A 17,377-nucleotide genomic window follows, 5' to 3' on the forward strand; every position below is an offset into this window, starting at 1 on the left:
AGAGCGGGTCAAAGACATAAAGACGGAGTGCTCGTATCTAAAAGCACGGGGAAAAAGTGAAGCCTGGTTTGGCGCTGGGTGCTTGTGTGAGTGTGTAAATGAGCGCGGGAATCCATGGCGACATACGGAAATTTGATTTGAACTTGTCCTCTTGATTTTTTCACATTTCTTCTTTTAAACGTGTTTTAAATGCCTAAAACGAATATATTAAGAAAGTTAAGACTGCGTCCTATTATAATACACCTACTTTTGCTCGGTAATCTCAGATAAAGTTAGTTTTTCTTTTGCTCGGTAATCTCAGATAAAGTTAGTTTTTCTTTTGCTCATGGTGGTTCTGCCGGTTCAAACAGGCCGTTATACAGTCCTAGATGACCGTTACTCCCAAATGAAATTAATCGGTCGACGACGGACCAAAGCTAACCTAAAGTTAAAAAAATATGAGTGGGTAAGTGAATTTGGGCAAAAATCAACCTAGAATACTTTGTTTCCGCAATTTTATTTAGTTCCCGCCCTACATTTAAATTTCAAACTTGTCCCGATTTCGCCGCCAATCCTCTAGCCAATAGTAGAGGTGATTGAAAAGAGGCTTCATTTTTTGCTTTTAGCACTCCGTCTTTATGTCTTTGGAGCGGGTAGAGGGTAAGTTACCTTAACCTAGGATCAATTAAAATTCAGGGTTTTTAGGGTAAAGCGCTTTATTAACTGTTTCATGGATTTCCCGGTAGCCGTGAATTCGACTGCTGGCCACTTGAATAGCTTCCACTCAGGATGTAACAGTATATGTAAAAATAAACTAAAAGAAACATGTATAGTATAAAGGTTCTCCTTATCATTTTATTTATATGTTTATTATTTTTTTATTTTATAATACGTACATAATGAGCTTCTGACGGAACTGTAGTACACGTCATGCTATGATACACGATTGGATGATTGCATGATTACACGGTTTGCATGATTGCATGACTACATGGTGCACACTGAAAAAAGAATTTCGGTGTATTTACTAAGAAAAGGGTAAAATTACCAAGAATTCAGGGTTCTATTAGATCCAAGTTTTTTCTCGGTAAAATTATTGACTTTCTCGGTAATTTTACTGGACCCCGGTAAAAAAGCCAATATTTTTTATCGACTGTGGTAGAATTACCGAGATAAAATGGCAAAGTTACCGGGAATTGCTTACCAATAAAAGTGGTATTCCTACCTGAAATAAACAGTAAAAATACTGGTTTTTAGGTAAGCTTACCAGTCTGTCTTGGTAAAATTACCTATAATTGGTAAAAAAAAAGTGAGATGGTAAAGGTACCAACGGACCTTAGTAAAAACGCCGAGAATTTTTTTTCAGTGCATGACTTATTAAATTATATCCGTTCGACTAAAATTAAACCAACCCCATTTTTTTCATTTTTCTTCTTTTAGTTCCATAATATATTCATCCAGATATTTTGAAGAGATCATTTTTGTGGTGGTGCTGACCATTCCTTCGGGTGCTTGGACCTTATATGACTCCTGAGGGCATCTTTTGTTCCGTAACGTTTTCCATTGGTACAAAATGGACAAATTGTCTGGCCAGTGTGATATTCCATGTGTCTAGTTAGACTTTCTTTGTTTACGTATTTTTTGTCACATTTGTCGCACTCAAAACTTTTAGGCAATTGGTTGATTTCTGAAAATAGATGCACAGGAAAAAGAATTGACAACATCACGTATGAATTACACACATATGGACCGCGTTAAACAGAAAGGAACCAAGCCACATCAGCTATTGCCTAATTTAATCGGGCAATTAAATTTTTTACATGAAATCAGTTGTGCGGATTTTCGTGTAAATTTCAGCGGTTCTTCTTCAGAGTACGTAGCAAATCCCTTCAAATTTCCAAAGAAATCCACACAAACGTTCTCTCGGAAAAAATTAAATTGCCCAGTTAAATTTGGCAATAGCTGATGTGGCTTGGTCCCGTTCTATTAAACGCGGTCCATATAACAATGAACGGACCGCGTTTAGCAGAAAAGAACCAAGCCAAATCAGCTATTGCCAGCTTCGACCAGGTAACTTAATTTTGTACAAGAGAACATTTCAACGGCCTCTTAGAAAATGTTTTGAAATTCGCTTCGTACTCCACGGAGAATTCTCTGAAATTTGTACACAAATCCACACAACCGTATTCGTGTAAAAAAATAAATTGCCCAATCAAATTTGGCACAAGCTGATGTGGCTTGGTTCCTTTCTGCTTAATGTGGTCCAAATTATAATGAAGCTGGAGAGTCAAAATATTCGATGCCTCGAAAAAATCGGGTTGTGGTGAAAGTACCGGTTTTCAGTTCCCCCAGCAACTAGCAAGGGGGATCCAGAATCTGCCGTGCAACGCCAAAAACGCCGTAAGCGCCATTTTAAATTTTTTGGAAACAATGTTTTATAGCAGAAAAACTCGTGTAGGTACCCTTGGACGATTTTTTTTACATAATTCTATCGCAAATACTGTCAAGAACTTAATCTGAAAATTTGAGGTACACGGGTAAAATAGTTTTTATTTTATAAAGTGTTGGATTAAAAACGAAACGCGGGAAAATCTTCACAGATTTACGGCGTTCTTGCTTAACACTGCAGAAATGTCTACGAAGCAACCGGTCCCTTCCTCTTGCTCCTTCTAAAACCCGTGCTCCCCTGAGACTCGGCGAAAATGAAAGGGACGATCGAAATGTTTAAAAATATAAAGTGAATGATAATAATAATAATTAAAATACAAATATATTTTAGGTATCATAACGTAGATACCATACCACATTGAAGGTAGGTCGAGACAACTCACTTTCGGATCGGATCAGATATTACTCCAACTTAGATTCAAACAGAGTGATATAGAGTCAGTTAAAGTAATTTCAGGATCAATTAGAGTAGAGCGAATCAAAATATACCCAAATTATAAGCAAGAGCAAAAGTGAACGCAATCTTCCTTTCAAAATGGGAAGGACATTATTGTTTTTAACAGTTATTACGGTGCTGCGCCTCTGACAGACTTTGTTTTCCAGCCGCTGAAAACATAAATGATTCCGTAATGTTTAGGCTGCGACTTCTGTGAACCCATTTGTCAGAGTGCCCAGTGGCTTACAAATCTTCCATATGACATTGAGCTGCCTTCAGGGTTTACACTCTGAGCACCCATGATGGCTGAAGGTCATTATTTTATTTTATTGACGAACATCAATTAGACCACATTTTGAAATTTGGACCTATAGATTCTAGCCCGGTTTAAAAACAACGTATGTGCCATTAGTTTTCCTATGCACGTAAGTGTTTTTCCAGAAGAGCCAGAATTTCTAGTTCCAAATTGCGAAATGCAGTCCAATTACAAAAGAGACGCATTATTCTGCCGTGCTAAGGAAAAACGCAGTATGAACCTTCAGGTGCTGCCAAATTTCCTTTCATAAAACACGAATTTCAAGGTAAACTTGTGGATTTATTCCCTCCAATCTTTCAGATAATTTTGCTCGAAATTTTACATAAAGTTCCTGAGGTTTCAAGGAAAAATATTCATAACTCCCCCAAATAAATAAACCTTTTACGGAAGGAAATTTGGCAACACTCGAATGTTCATACGGCGTTCTTCCTAGGCACGACAGTATTGGGACCCGATGACTGGCATCCGAGTGTCCTCAACAGTGGCGTGGCGTGAATTGCGATATATCGATTGTTATGCTATACAAACCTATGGTTAAGAATCGATTATTAAGGTGTTCGCTGCGAACACCCTGTTTATCGATCCTTCTCCATAGGTTTAAATGGCATAACAATCGATGTATCGTAAAGCACGCCACGCCACTGGTCCTCAAATATCAATCATCTCTAGGATGGAGCCCGGGACCTCAGTTTTGGTAGAGTCCCTTCATACTGAATGTAAAGACAATGTAAATCCATTTCTGATTGGTTCCCGTATTCTCAACAGGTACCAGTCATAATGCCTTCACTTTTATACATACATATTTTTGGGCAAAATGAGAGACGACGTTTCTCCATTTGCGACGTTGCAGACTTCCTTAGAAATTTTATTTCTCTTTCGAGAAACTGGTCAACATAGAACTTAAATTCTCCATGATTTTTCGTATTCGATAGCAGAAGATTTGGTTCGAAATTTAAAGTCGTAAATTTGGATTGTTTCTCATGGAAGAGATGAATTGAGAACGGAAATTTTGAAACACCGGAATGGAGATACGTGGTTTCGCACTTCAGTCGGACCGATACGGACATCCAACAAGCTTAAATAGTTGCATCAAGTCCCCGTCACCGCCGACCAACGCGTTTGTCGATCGAATCAACTACAGGTATCATGCGTAGGAAGTCAAAACGCCTTCAATTTGTTGAACGCAATACGGACATCCGTCGAGGTTGTATAGTTGTATCAAGGCGCCGTAGCAAGCGCGTCCCATTGTTAATCGTTACAGACGAATATAAGTTGAGAGAGGCCAGTCATAATGCATACATACATATTTTTGGGCTAATGAGAGACGACGTTTCTCCATTTGCGACGTTGCAGACTTCCTTAGAAATTTTATTTTTCTTTCGAGAAAATGGTCAACATAAAACTTTAATTCTCCATGATTTTTCGTATTCGAAATCAGAAGATCTGGGTCGAAATTTAAAGTCGTAAATTTGGATTGTTCTCATGGAAGAGATGAATTAAGAACGGAAATTTTGAAACACCGCAATGGAGATACGTGGTTTCGCACTTCAGTCGGACCGTTACGGACATTCAACAAGCTTAAATAGTTGCATCAAGTCCCCGTCACCGCCGACCAACGCGTTTGTCGATCGAATCAACTACAGGTATCATGCGTAGGAAGTCAAAACGCCTTCAATTCTTTGAACGCAATACGGACATCCGTCGAGGTTGTATAGTTGTATCAAGGCGCCGTAGCAAGCGCGTCCCATTGTTGATCGTTACAGTTCAACGCAACGCTCAATATTTGACGTATTTGACTCTAAAAGATCGATGTAAAAATTGGTTAAAACTAAAGATTGCGTGCTTCTCTGTTTTTTTCCCCTCTTTTATTCATTTTTGCAGTTTCTGTCGGCAGAACTGCGGCTCGTTGAGATTAATGTCGCTTGGAAAAGGTTTTACAAACATTTGTCACGTTTTAAGAATATAAATGTTTTCAAAATGCAGTAATAATTTCGTAAATAAAAAATAAAAAATAAAAAAAAGTACCTATACACATATAAGGTATATTGTACATTCAATATTTTAAGGATAGAAATAAAACCAAATATTCACCTATGATAATTTAGAAAGGTGATTCAAAAGGAGAAAGTAAAAACATTTCATTTAGAAAATGAGCAACCATAACAACACCTCCTTCTCTCTCAATTTTTCATTTCCATATCGTCAATATACTTTTACATACCGACTAAAATATAACGCTTGGACCAAGTAACTGTTGCTTATTTTACGTGTGGGCGTAAACTACTGGACAAGAAAGGTGCGCGGACAAAAAATCGTTGACAAAATGTCCTGAAACCAAATTTAACGGAGAACACGATTCTTGCAACGAAAATTACTGATATTGACTACCAACCAAGATATTTAATGTTTCTTGACGCGTGAATTCTAACCGCCCGCCCATGAAAACTTAATGGTTTACGTGCGTAGGATCTCAAACTAAACATTATCGTGGTAGTCTCTGATGCGACACGAAAATATGGCAATCTCAATCTTGACGCTCAGCTATAACGAATTGTTTACACTTTAAGGTGGGAAAGGAACAATGTTTGATTGATAAAGCTTGCCAATACCTATGTTGTGCGCGATTTGACTCACGTAGACTATTGTCTCTTGTGACCGGGCCAATGTATCCAATGTAATATTTAAACGTTAATATCTTGGTTGGGAGTTGATTTCAGTTATTTTTGATGCAATAATTGTGTTCTACGTGAAATTCTGGCCATGAAACATGTATCCGAGTGCCTAAATAGTACCTTGTCTGGTGGTCCATTCCCATCCAAATTGTGAGTTTGCTCTAAAATCGTTACTTCGCATTATTTTTAAACGAGAACTTGTCAGAAATGTTCCTTGCGGTAAAAAATGAATGGTGACACTCCTCAATTATCAAAAATTAAAGAAAAATTCATGCTGACCAACGGTCATCAAATGGTCTAGTTTGATCGTCTTTCAAGACTTACAGATAGGAGAAATCACAGAAATTTAAAAAATAATGTATGACAGCAAGTCTCCAACGTGTCAAACTGTGAGGAGGTTAGAGGTTTCACCATCGAGTAACACTGTTCTTGCGGGAACTCTATTAGTTCCGAGAAATCAAGAAAAAAAAAAAACGCATAAAATTGTGGAAACCGTGAGAAATTAAATAAAATTACTGCATAAAGAAGGTTACCTTGCCCTAGACTATAACTTTGACCTCGACCTTGACTTTGAACTTGACCACTTACACCAGATGGGCCTCCCGTACCAAGTCTTGTAGGTTGTGCTACATGCGATGGATTGGCAAATGACTGCAGATCATCTCTTGAAATGCCTAGTCTTGTTATCTGCGTAACATCAAAGCTGGAGGTAGCCCTTTGACTGAACGGGGGAATCGATGATGATGAGGAACCCACGGAAAACCCTTCGGTGTACGGAGGCACGCCTAGAGGTAAATATAAATTAGTGGACAGGTGTCTATAAGACATTTTTTAGTTAATCAAAATTACACCAAAATGATTCTGCGAGGCACATTTTGCAAAGATAATTGATACCCGATTGTACACCAGTAATTAGCAGAGTGAGATGATCTTGCGGCAATGTATTCTGCCGTGTTAAGGAAGAACGCCGTATGAGCCTCGAGTGTTGCCAAGTTTCCTTCGATAAAAACCGAGTTTACTGGGAAAATTGCGAGTATTATTTTCCGATTTTGTGCGCAATGTAATCTAGAATAGCTGAAAATTTTCAGGAAAAATAATCATGAATGTTGTCAAATATACAGGTTTTATTTGGCAACTCTCGAATATTCATACGGCGTTCTTCCTTAGCACGGCAGTATCAGTAACCGGTGAATAACATATTTCGATTATATTTTACAAAAAGTGACGTGGATATCTTGGCTCGTCCATTAAAGCATGTGCGATCATGAAGAATCCGATAACACATATCGACGGTGCAAGTCGGCAATCACATAACTCATTTGCGGTGTCTGAAAATCTCCGCAACTATGTTATTTTTTTAAAGGAGAACAAATGGACATGATTCCTTGAAGTTTTTGCAGAATTTTCTTCGCACATAGAAGAAAAATCACGGCAGTTTTAAATAATTACCGTTGAGTAGTTTTCCGTTTAAAAAATAAAGTATGACAGGAAGTCTGCGACGTCGCAAACCGAGTTATGTGATTGCCGACTTTCACCGTCGATATGTTGTTTCTAAAAGGGGCCGAAAATAGTCGTTATATCATTAACAAATGTAGCGCACACAGGTTGAACTTTAAGAAAAATGAGACAATTTTCGGCCCTAAAATTGGTGGAAAAATAAATGTGAAAAAAATATTTTCTAGGGCTTCATACCGCCTGTGAGATAAATCATATTCCATCCCCATCTGCTTTTGCTACCACTGAGCTGATCTGCAGCGTTGTCAAATCCTTCTTAAAAATTTTACAACACGGGGGAACCGGCGCAATTCACCATTTACCGGCTGACATAATTAGAGACAAAGCGAGACCCACCACTGGCCCCTAGGGTGCGTCAAAAAAATGAAATTCTGAAATGTTCCACTCCCCTGGCGGCAATAGATGACACTTGGTAAAAAAATATTTACCAAAATTTGGGCCAATTTCAATCATTTTAAATGATGCGAAAGATCAATTTTGTGATGAAATTATAATACAAGGGTCGCTCCAAAAGTAAGTTTCCCTATTTTTTTTTCTCTGCAACTATTAAAGCTAGAACAAATCAATAAAAACGTTGTTATAGGCCATACTTCCAGCATTTCAACAAGCTAAAGTTTTTATAATTTGGCTTACTGGGTGCCGAGAAAATGCGGTTTTTCCGCACGAACCTCCGTGCTCCGCGGGTCCAAATTTTAGCATTTTGAAACTGGACATGATTCGCACGATAGAAGTTTGTATCTCAACAAATAACAGGTGAACCGAGCAAACGTTTAATTATTATTCATAGTAATGAGGTCCTGACCATACTTTTCAACATAGTCTCCGCCGATATCAAAACATTTTTACAATTAATCACGGCCGTAATGCCGCAATCGCACGCTGAATGTGGGTGCTGAATGTGGCTTGAATGTGGAAGTCATCGGCCCGATGCCTGAATTTTGCGCGTGACGCGCAAAATTCAGCAACGATTCTCAGCAACCATCGGACTAATGTCGGATTTGCCTGAGCTGTTCAAGAAGATTTGACACACATCTGGATGAAAATAACTCGAATTAGCGAAATTTCAGCCGTTGGGCGATGACTGTTGACTTCCATATTCAGCTGCTATATTCAGCGTGTGATTGCGGCATAAGAACACCGTGCCAGCCTATATGTATTATTCGCGCGGCCAATGAAAAACCGGCACAAAAATGAAGCCTAAAAACTCATAGACCAAAAAGCGGCACAGTTTTCCTTTAGTAAAAAGATACGAATGGCCATTCTCTATCAGTGAAGGTGCTCGAAGAAGTACGTCCAAATATTAGATGATACACTGAAAAAAAATCTCGGTGTATTTACTAAGAAAAGGGTAAAATTACCAAGAATTCAGGGTTCTTTTTGATCCCAGTTTTTTCTTGGTAAAATTACCATCAATGGAATTGGTAATTTTACCGAGAAATCTCGGTAAAATTATTGAACTTTCTCGGTAACTTTACTGGACCTTGGTAAAAACGCCAATATTTTTTATCGACTGTGGTAGAATTACCGAGATAAAATGGCAAAGTTACCGGGAATTGATGACCAATAAGAGTGCGGTATCCTTACCTGAAAAAACAGTAAAAATACCGGTTTTTACGTTAGCTTACCAGTCTGTCTTGGTAAAATTACCAATCCAAATTACCAATTTTTGGTAAAAAAGTGTGATGGTAAAGGTACCAATGGACCTTGGTAAAAACGCCGAGAATTTTTTTTCAGTCTAAAAAGGCCACAAACTTTTTAGGTGTTTTCTCCCCTAATAGTGCGAACCCAGCACTATTTCATCACCTTGTTAAACCTGAACTACAGTTGAAATAAGCGAAAGCTATAATTAACCCTTCAACGCTGTTAGTCTATTGCAGCTTTATTTAGGGTTTACAAACGAAACCTCGGGCGGGGGAGGAAGGCAGCTAAAATTAGCCTCTGGGCATAATTTATCATTTTTTTTGGCTAAAATTGTCAATTATTATTTTTGTTAAAGAAGAAACCTGGAGGAAGTGAAGATCCCGAGGCCTGATGAGCGGACGGAGGACCAGGATTGAATCTGGTGATTTTAGAGGACCCTACGGGGAGTGCGGGAGGACTATGACGTCTCTTCCTGGTTCCCGACGTTTGCCCCGCTCCGGTGAAACACCTCAACCGCGGGTCTCTCGGCGGAGGAAGATTCGGCCCGCAACTGTCGAGGGTCCTGGTTATTTCCATCCCTCTCGAGACCGGGACGAGAGCCGAGCATTCCCAAGTGTTGGACATTCTGCGGCATGCGGCGCCCCGCCAACCGGTGCAAACGTTGAGTCCGATGCTCGTCAAAGCGGCGAAAGCCCTTGAACAATCTCCGTCGAATCGATTCTTGTACAATTGACCCGTCTTCGGTGTGATGGTTCTACAAGTTGCACCCTTGATGATTTGGTTGAAGGCCGAGACATACGCCGGGTCATCCGGTTTCATCTGCGAATGGAGATGTTGCATTGTGTGCAGGGAGTTGGCGATGCTGACCCGTTCCCCCGATTCTTAGGTATCCACCCACCTGAAGATTACATCGAGAAAGACGATAGGTAGCCAAACATTGAAGGCCCCTAGGGTATGAGACCAATTCACCCGATAGTATCGGATCAGATACTACTCCAACTTAGATTCGAACAGAGTGATATAGAGTCAATTAAAGTAATTCAGGGTCAATGGAGATGTTGCATGTGTGAGGAATTGGGGATTTGACTGTTGATTCTTACGTAAAAGTTCGCTAGAAACACGATGGTGCCACTGGTTTTCTCTGAAATCAACTCTCAAGCTCACAAAAAGCTCTCAAGTTGAGGCCAAAATGGAGGGGATATCCCACCCTACAGTGAGAGTCCACCTCTACATCAAGACAAGCTCTCCATGCAAAGATAGGGAGCAAATACATTAGCAGTGATGCCGTGTTTTCAGTTTTAGAGTCCCCCAATGAAGTGGCAGCGCTGTTAATGTATTTGCTCCCTATTTTTGCATGAAGAGTTTGTTTTGATGTAAAGGTGGACTCTCAGGATAGCGTGGGATATCCCTCCATTTTGGCCTCAACTTGAGAGCTTTTTTTGAGCTTTTGAGTTGATTTCAGAGAAAACCAGTGGCACCATCGTGTTTCTCGCGAACTTTTACATAAGAATCAACAGTCAAATCGCAAATTCCTCACACATGCAACATTTCCTTTTAATGTTTTTACATGAAAATTTGCCGTGTGGATTTTTGTTTTGCAAATACCAGTGAGTTTTCTGCATAGTACGAGGAAAGTTCCCTCAGATTTTCAAAACAATTTTCAATATAATGTGATTTTAAGACGGATTGCACGTATGCGGTATGCCCAATCGAGTTCTTCAACAACCTACTAAACCTTTTTCCTCACCCAACAACCCCAATAAACCTAAATATACCGAAAAATTCTACACCACCTCACAACAACTAAAAAAAAATAAACCCCAAATACCCACCATACAAAAACCCCTTTCCAAAACCCCAACCCCAAATCCCAAAATTAATCAAAATCCCCCCAATAACTCCCACCACTCCAATTCCCCAAATCCACAATAGAGACCCACAACCATCAACACCAATAATACCCACTCACTATCACCCACATCATTCTCTATCCATTCAATCCCCCCCCCCCTTAAAATCCCCATTAACTACTCAATCACCCTTACCATATATCTTCCCCCCATAATAAAACTTACAAATATGTAAAAAAACCTTTATTGTCCCCACTCTATTTCTTTCCCCCCACCCCCCCCCCCCCTATCCCCCCATCATCTAATAATTACCAATGTGTCAAAAGCACCACATCCAAACCCAAACACCCCTCCCCCTATACCCAACCAACCACCCAACCACCTATACACACCCCACCAAAAACTTGGTCTGAAATTAAAGTTGTAGAAGTTGGAGAATGTAAAGATTGCCAGAAATAACAAAAAAAAATAATTTTTTTTTTTTATTTCAAGTGTTGGGCTCCCCTTAAGATATTTAATCCTTCACGCGGACTTACAAATTTTCAAAAATTGAGGGGATGATAATAGTTTTATCCAGGCCAAACATGTCTTTGATTTTAGTGTGTTTTCGCATTTGTAAGTGGCTATCAGAAATATAAAATCAGGTCAGTAAGTAGGTTTGTATTGAATTTTACGCAGAAGTAGTGTAAATGAATGCACTTGTGCAAATCACGTCTTAAAACGGTGATATTTGGCTTAAGGTAAAGTTGGTTAAGTTTGTTAGTTTAGGTTAGGTCAGGTAAGGTTAGGTTAGGCAAGGTTAGGTTAGAGTAAATAAGATAAGAAAAACAAGACTTGAAATTTGAAAGATGTTATAGAGGGAAGTTTTAAGTTTCGTTAACACCGTGATCATCTTTCATATGAGTCAGAATTTTTTATTTTTTGATGATCTTGGTGTCAACAAAAACTTAGAAAAACTGTTTGTCGACACCGTAATCGATGACATCATGCTACGTAATCCTATTTTTTCGTATCAAACTTTCAACATACCGATTCTCCTGTGTGGTAGAAAAACGACGAAGCAAGGAAAATAAAAAAATAGCGGAGGATCTTCACTTTGGAGAACAATTCCATTCTGCTTGGCGAATATAAACGCCGTTGTTGCACACATAGACACATATGAACACAGTGAGTCCTGACACAAAAGAAGGTGACAACTTAGTAGTTGCGCTGACCAAGATTGCCGTCATTTATACAATGCCACTGTGCATTCTGATCTAGAGCGCAAGCGCACGAACTTGACAGTTGGTATGGTAGTGGCTCAGTGGCCATTTTTCGGCGACTGCCCTGCGACACCTGCAGAGTGGCAAAATTTCATGAAACACAAAATCTTGACTTTTCACCTGGAATATTTCAGATCTCAGAAATTTATGAAAGATATTGAAAATTACCTTTACCTTTCCATGTTTCGCAAAATGTAAAAATCGTGACTTTCTTCTATTTTTGTGTGTTTGAATGCGCGGGTTGCGTACTCCAAGCCCCTGAAAAATATGAAATATTCCACAGCCTCGGAAAATTTCATGAAATATTTCATTGAAATTTCCAATCTTTCATTTCTTTCTTATTACCTACGTTTCATGCCACCCTGGAAACCTACTGAAAGTTGTAACTGCAGCCCTTAATCTTGGCTCGAAATAGTCGAAATGTCTCCTCTGCTCCCGAAAGGCTCGATGTAAACCTCCTCAATGATATTTGGCAAGACAGGTCTACTCTCAGAATTCGTTGGTGGTTTTGGCGGTCTGTGTTCAAGGGCTACCTCTTTTTGGCACTTTTTTTCAATCAAAGTTTATTAAATATTTACAGCGTATAACACGAGACGACAAGGCCCTTGCTCGAGAGAAGTAGAAGTTTACTATACTATACAAAGAGAAAGATTAAGATTAAGAAACGCCAGAATAGTTGGCATGAACATAGATCTAGGAAATTGGCAGTTAACAGCAGCTAGCTAGTAGGCAGCTAGTTCTCGACACAATCGCAGTTAATCCGATGGCTATACCAAGAGAACCTCTCGGAGGTTGACGAAATTGTATCATGCATTTGAGTCAATCATATTCGCCTCTCTTGCCGTGCTAATAAGAAAGAACGCCGTATTAGACTTCAGACGTTGCCAAGTTTAAAAATACATGTTTTTTCAAGGGAAATTTGGCAACTCTCGAATGTTCATACGGCCTTCTTCCTTAGCACGGCAGTATTGATCCTGGACTTCATTTCTGGATTAATTGAGAAATAAGATTCATCCTTGGCTCGATTGATATGCAATATTTGCAACTCGGAAGTTTTCACGCTTAACACACGTTCTCAAGTTTCCCGCGTCTGCGGCCAGTTTTTCTCAGTCACCGCCGCCGACCAGGTTTGCACAGGCAGAGGAGTAAGAACTGCCAGAGATAAATAAACAATTAAGTTAGTTTCTTCTATTGTATGATTTCATTTGTTTTCAAGCTTTCGTTTCCTTCTTCTTCCTTTATTTTGCATGAATAAAATCTTTGAGTCAATTGAAATCTCCCACAAGAAGAGTTTATAACAGTTTCCAAGATTGTTTGTTTATATACGTTGGGTCACTCTTCGAGCAAACCTGCGACTACCAGCTACCAAGAAAAACTGCCCGCATACGTGGTGAATTTGGAAAAGCGCGTTACAAACTACCGCGTTAAGGAGCTGATTCCAGACTTTTTTGATGTGCCTAACGTGATTTTTGAGAGAATTTACTCTTGGGAAGGGTGTCCAGTTGGCTGTTTTTCTTGCTTGCAACAGGCCTATTTGGTCAAATCCGGAAGGCCCCGCACGTTAATTGTGAATTAAAAACGGGAAAAAGAGGTTGGGGTTCGGTCCCCAAATACGTCCAATTTTGAGCGGTTCGTTGCGCGTACACCAGGCTGCAGCACATTATGGCTACAAAATGTGAAAGAAAAAATTAAAGTGCTTTGGAAATCATTAAAGTTGAAACGGACACATTATATTTTCCTTTAATACATATTTTTATCCCCATCAATTTAAATGAAAATAATCAACGGAGAGTGTCCAAACATTTAAATATCATGAAGCGAAAAACGCTGACTCCGCGAGTTTAAACACCAGAGCCTAACACAGAGCGGAGAGGTGAGCTGCCAGCGTGAGACGCGCACTAGCGCCTACAAACCGAACGGGATACTTCACGCATTGCGCAATGCTTGAAGTATGCACTTAGGTTTGTAGGCGCCAATGCGCTGGCCGACCGCGCGCCGCAGCGTGCCACGGCGCCTCAAGCAATTATTTCACAACAGAAGTGTTGCACGCTATCATACGAAATTGAAGGCGCTTCAACACATTAAGAATGATAGGCATCCTTTAAGAGTAAAGAGCTTTCCTCGCGAAATTAATGATGACACTACGGCACAAAAAGAGAGCGGTAGTCAACAAACTCACCAAGTCCCAGCATGTCCCGTGTTTAATAACGTTTAGCATAACTTTTAAATTTCATCAGAGAAAAAAGTGACTCGATGTAGGCAGAGACATTCTTGAGCATGCTGCCAAGAAGATTTTATTTTAAATCAAAAATGAAATATCTGAATGAAAACGGGTTTCTGCTTGACATAAGTGACTTATCTTTTTATATAAGTATATTTGCTTCTTTAAGCAAGCATTATTTTCTTTGTTGATTCATAAGGATATCCTCTCGGCGGTATATTTGAGCATATTTTTGCTAGAATTAGGTCACTTTTTCCTTCATTGCAGAGGAGGAAAAAAGAACCACTCAAAGTAAACAAACGACTAACTAAGTTGTTCTATAGTATGATTTTATTTGTTTTCTAGTGTTTCTTTATTTTTTATTTCTTTGTTTTGAAAAAAACAAAAGCTTTGAATCAATTAAAATCTTACGCAAGGAGAGTTTATAACCAAAGACATAAACACAAGGGGTGAAAGCAAAAAATGAAGCTTCTTTTCAACCACCTCAACTATTGGCTAGAGGATTGGCGGCGAAATCGGGACAAGTTTCTTTTTCAAATGTAGGGCGGGAACTGAATAAAATTGCGTAAACAAAGTATTCTGGGTTGATTTTTGCCCAAATTCCCTTACCCACATATATTTTTTTAGCTTCAGGTTATTTTTGGTCCGTCATCGACCAATTATAATTTCATTTGGGAGTAACGATCATCTAGGACTGTAACGGCCTGTTTGAACCGGCAAGACCACCATGAGCAGAAGAAAAACTAACTTTGTCTGAGATTACTGCCCATTACCTAATTGATTAATAATTTGATATTCAATAGAGGTATGCCTTGTTATGTTTGTCGGAGTATGTGTATCAGTAGTTGTAAAGTAGGTGTATTATAAATATTCAATGTCCCAACTTTCTTAATCTATTCGTTGTAGACATTTAAAACACGTTTAGAAGAAGAAATGTGGAAAAATCAAGAGGACAAGTTCAAATCAAATTTCCGTTTACCGCCATGAATTCTCGCGCTCATTCACACACTCACACAAGCACCCAGCGCCAAACTAGGCTTCATTTCGACTGCATTTTGCAATTTGGAACTATAAATTCTGGCCTGGTTTAAAAACAACGTATGTGCCATTAGTTTCTCCATGCACACAAGTGTTTTTTCAGATGAGCCAGAATTTATAGTTCCAAATTGAGAAATGCAGTCCATTTTTTCCCCGTGCTTTTAAATACGAGTACTCCGTCTTTATTTCTTTGTTTATAACAGTTCGCGACACTCTTTGTTTATTTAGGTTAGGTCTCTCTTCGGGCAAACCTGACTGCCGGCTACCAAGAAAAACTGCCAAGAAAAAAGCGTGATACAAACTACGCAGATTGCGTGCTAAGGAGTGGATTTTAGACTTTGATGTGACTTGTGAGTGAAAACGTGATTTTTGAGCAAATTTACCATTTTGCTTGCAACAGACTAATTTTTTTGCTAAAGCCTTCAATGTTCAGTACGCAACGTAGATGTCCTTAGAGCACGATAAGTTCAACAGGTTCAAGTCCCACGAATTACCATTTAGTAACGTACCTCAAACTGTCAGCCTCCACTACCAGGAAAAATTGCTTTTTAAAGGTTAATTGGAATCCATATAGAGGGTCTCCCTCGAAAGATTTCGGAGAAGCCATTACAAGCTATAAGAGCATCAAAAGTGGTAGACTGCTTTTAGTATCCAAGGTCTAATGTTGCGTGACACGGTTCTGCTAAACAAGTCTGTCACCTACACTGCCGTGCCATTAAGGAAAAACGACGTATGAACCTTCAGATGTTACCAAATTTCTTTCTATAAAATACCAATTTTCGGGAAAATCCGTGAATATTTTTCCTCTAATTTTTTTGTTAAATTTTACTCACGATCGGATTTAAATTTGCTGATTTCAAGAGACTATATTCACAACTCTCTCCAAAAAGTTGACATTTTGTCTGCGGAGATTCGGCAACTTTAGCAGTGGCGTGGCGTGAATTGCGATGTATCGATTGTTATGCCATTTATACCTATGGAAATGATCGATAAACAGGGTGTTCGCAGCGAACACCTTGATAATCGATTCTTTACCACGGATTATAAATGGGGAAATATCGATAATCGATCATTTGGACCGAGTTTAACAGAAAGGAACCAATCCACATCTGCTATTGCCAAATTTAACTGGGCAATTTAATTTTTTACAAGAGATCGTTTGTGCGGATTCCTTTGAAATTTTGAAGGAATTTGCTTCAAATTATGGAGAATTTTCACTGAAATTTGCACGAAAATCCGCACAACCGTTTTCATGAAAAAAATCAATTCGTCCAATTAAATTTGGCAATAGCTGATGTGGCTTGGTTCCTTTCTGTTTAACGCGGTCCATTTATGCCACGCCACTGAACTTTAGAATGTCTATACCACGTTTCTTCTCAGCACGGTCGTCACTCTAGATCTCATTTTTTCCCTCTTTCGCAGACATATCTTTGACATCTTTCATTTATTCATCTTTCCTTGACATATCGCACAAAAGACACGACGCAAAAAAGAGTTTCGAAAAATTGTAGCTTCAATGGCGACGGAGCTTAATTGCCTTTCTCAGTATTTTCAGTTTTTCTGAGGATATAATAATCGCACGAGATCAAGAAACTTTTCACGTGCGTCAGCCTCCTAATTAGGCACGAATTTTGAATGCGTCACCTCCGCGGAGCTATGCAGAAAAACTGATATCTTCGGCATTGTAACTGTGAATAACTAACATTGTTTAACACGATTTTTCTAATCAGTTTCTACTCCAATCCCTTTAAAAAGAGGAAGAAGGAACATATTTCTGTAATCCTCAAAAGAATGTATCGGAGACAAGGATACCCTGCTGAAAATGGCGAGTACAAATGGGTAGAGAATCAAAGTCATATGAATAGAATTTCAATTCATATGAATAGAATTTCAACTCATATGAATAGAATTTTAACTTATATGAATAGAATTCAACTCATATGAGTAGTGAATCAAAGTCACCCTGGTAAAAATTGGCGATAGGAGCTGCGTTTCAAAA

The 17,377-nt window shown here is 39.0% G+C and overlaps 1 protein-coding gene across 1 annotated transcript; it reads right to left on the reverse strand.

Moving 5' to 3' along the window:
• Nucleotides 1-663: 663 nt before the first annotated feature.
• LOC109035146 (uncharacterized) lies at nucleotides 664-13,389 on the reverse strand. Its single transcript, XM_019048659.2, has 4 exons — nucleotides 11,887-13,389; nucleotides 9,370-9,826; nucleotides 6,385-6,636; nucleotides 664-1,666 (listed from the first exon to the last, which is right to left on the reverse strand). Exons 1-4 carry the CDS (start codon nucleotides 12,013-12,015, stop codon nucleotides 1,455-1,457), a joined length of 1,050 nt encoding a protein of 349 aa, XP_018904204.2. The 5' UTR covers nucleotides 12,016-13,389; the 3' UTR covers nucleotides 664-1,454.
• Nucleotides 13,390-17,377: the final 3,988 nt, after the last annotated feature.

Source organism: Bemisia tabaci, chromosome 9, assembly GCF_918797505.1.
Source record: "Bemisia tabaci chromosome 9, PGI_BMITA_v3".
NCBI lineage: Eukaryota > Metazoa > Arthropoda > Insecta > Hemiptera > Aleyrodidae > Bemisia > Bemisia tabaci.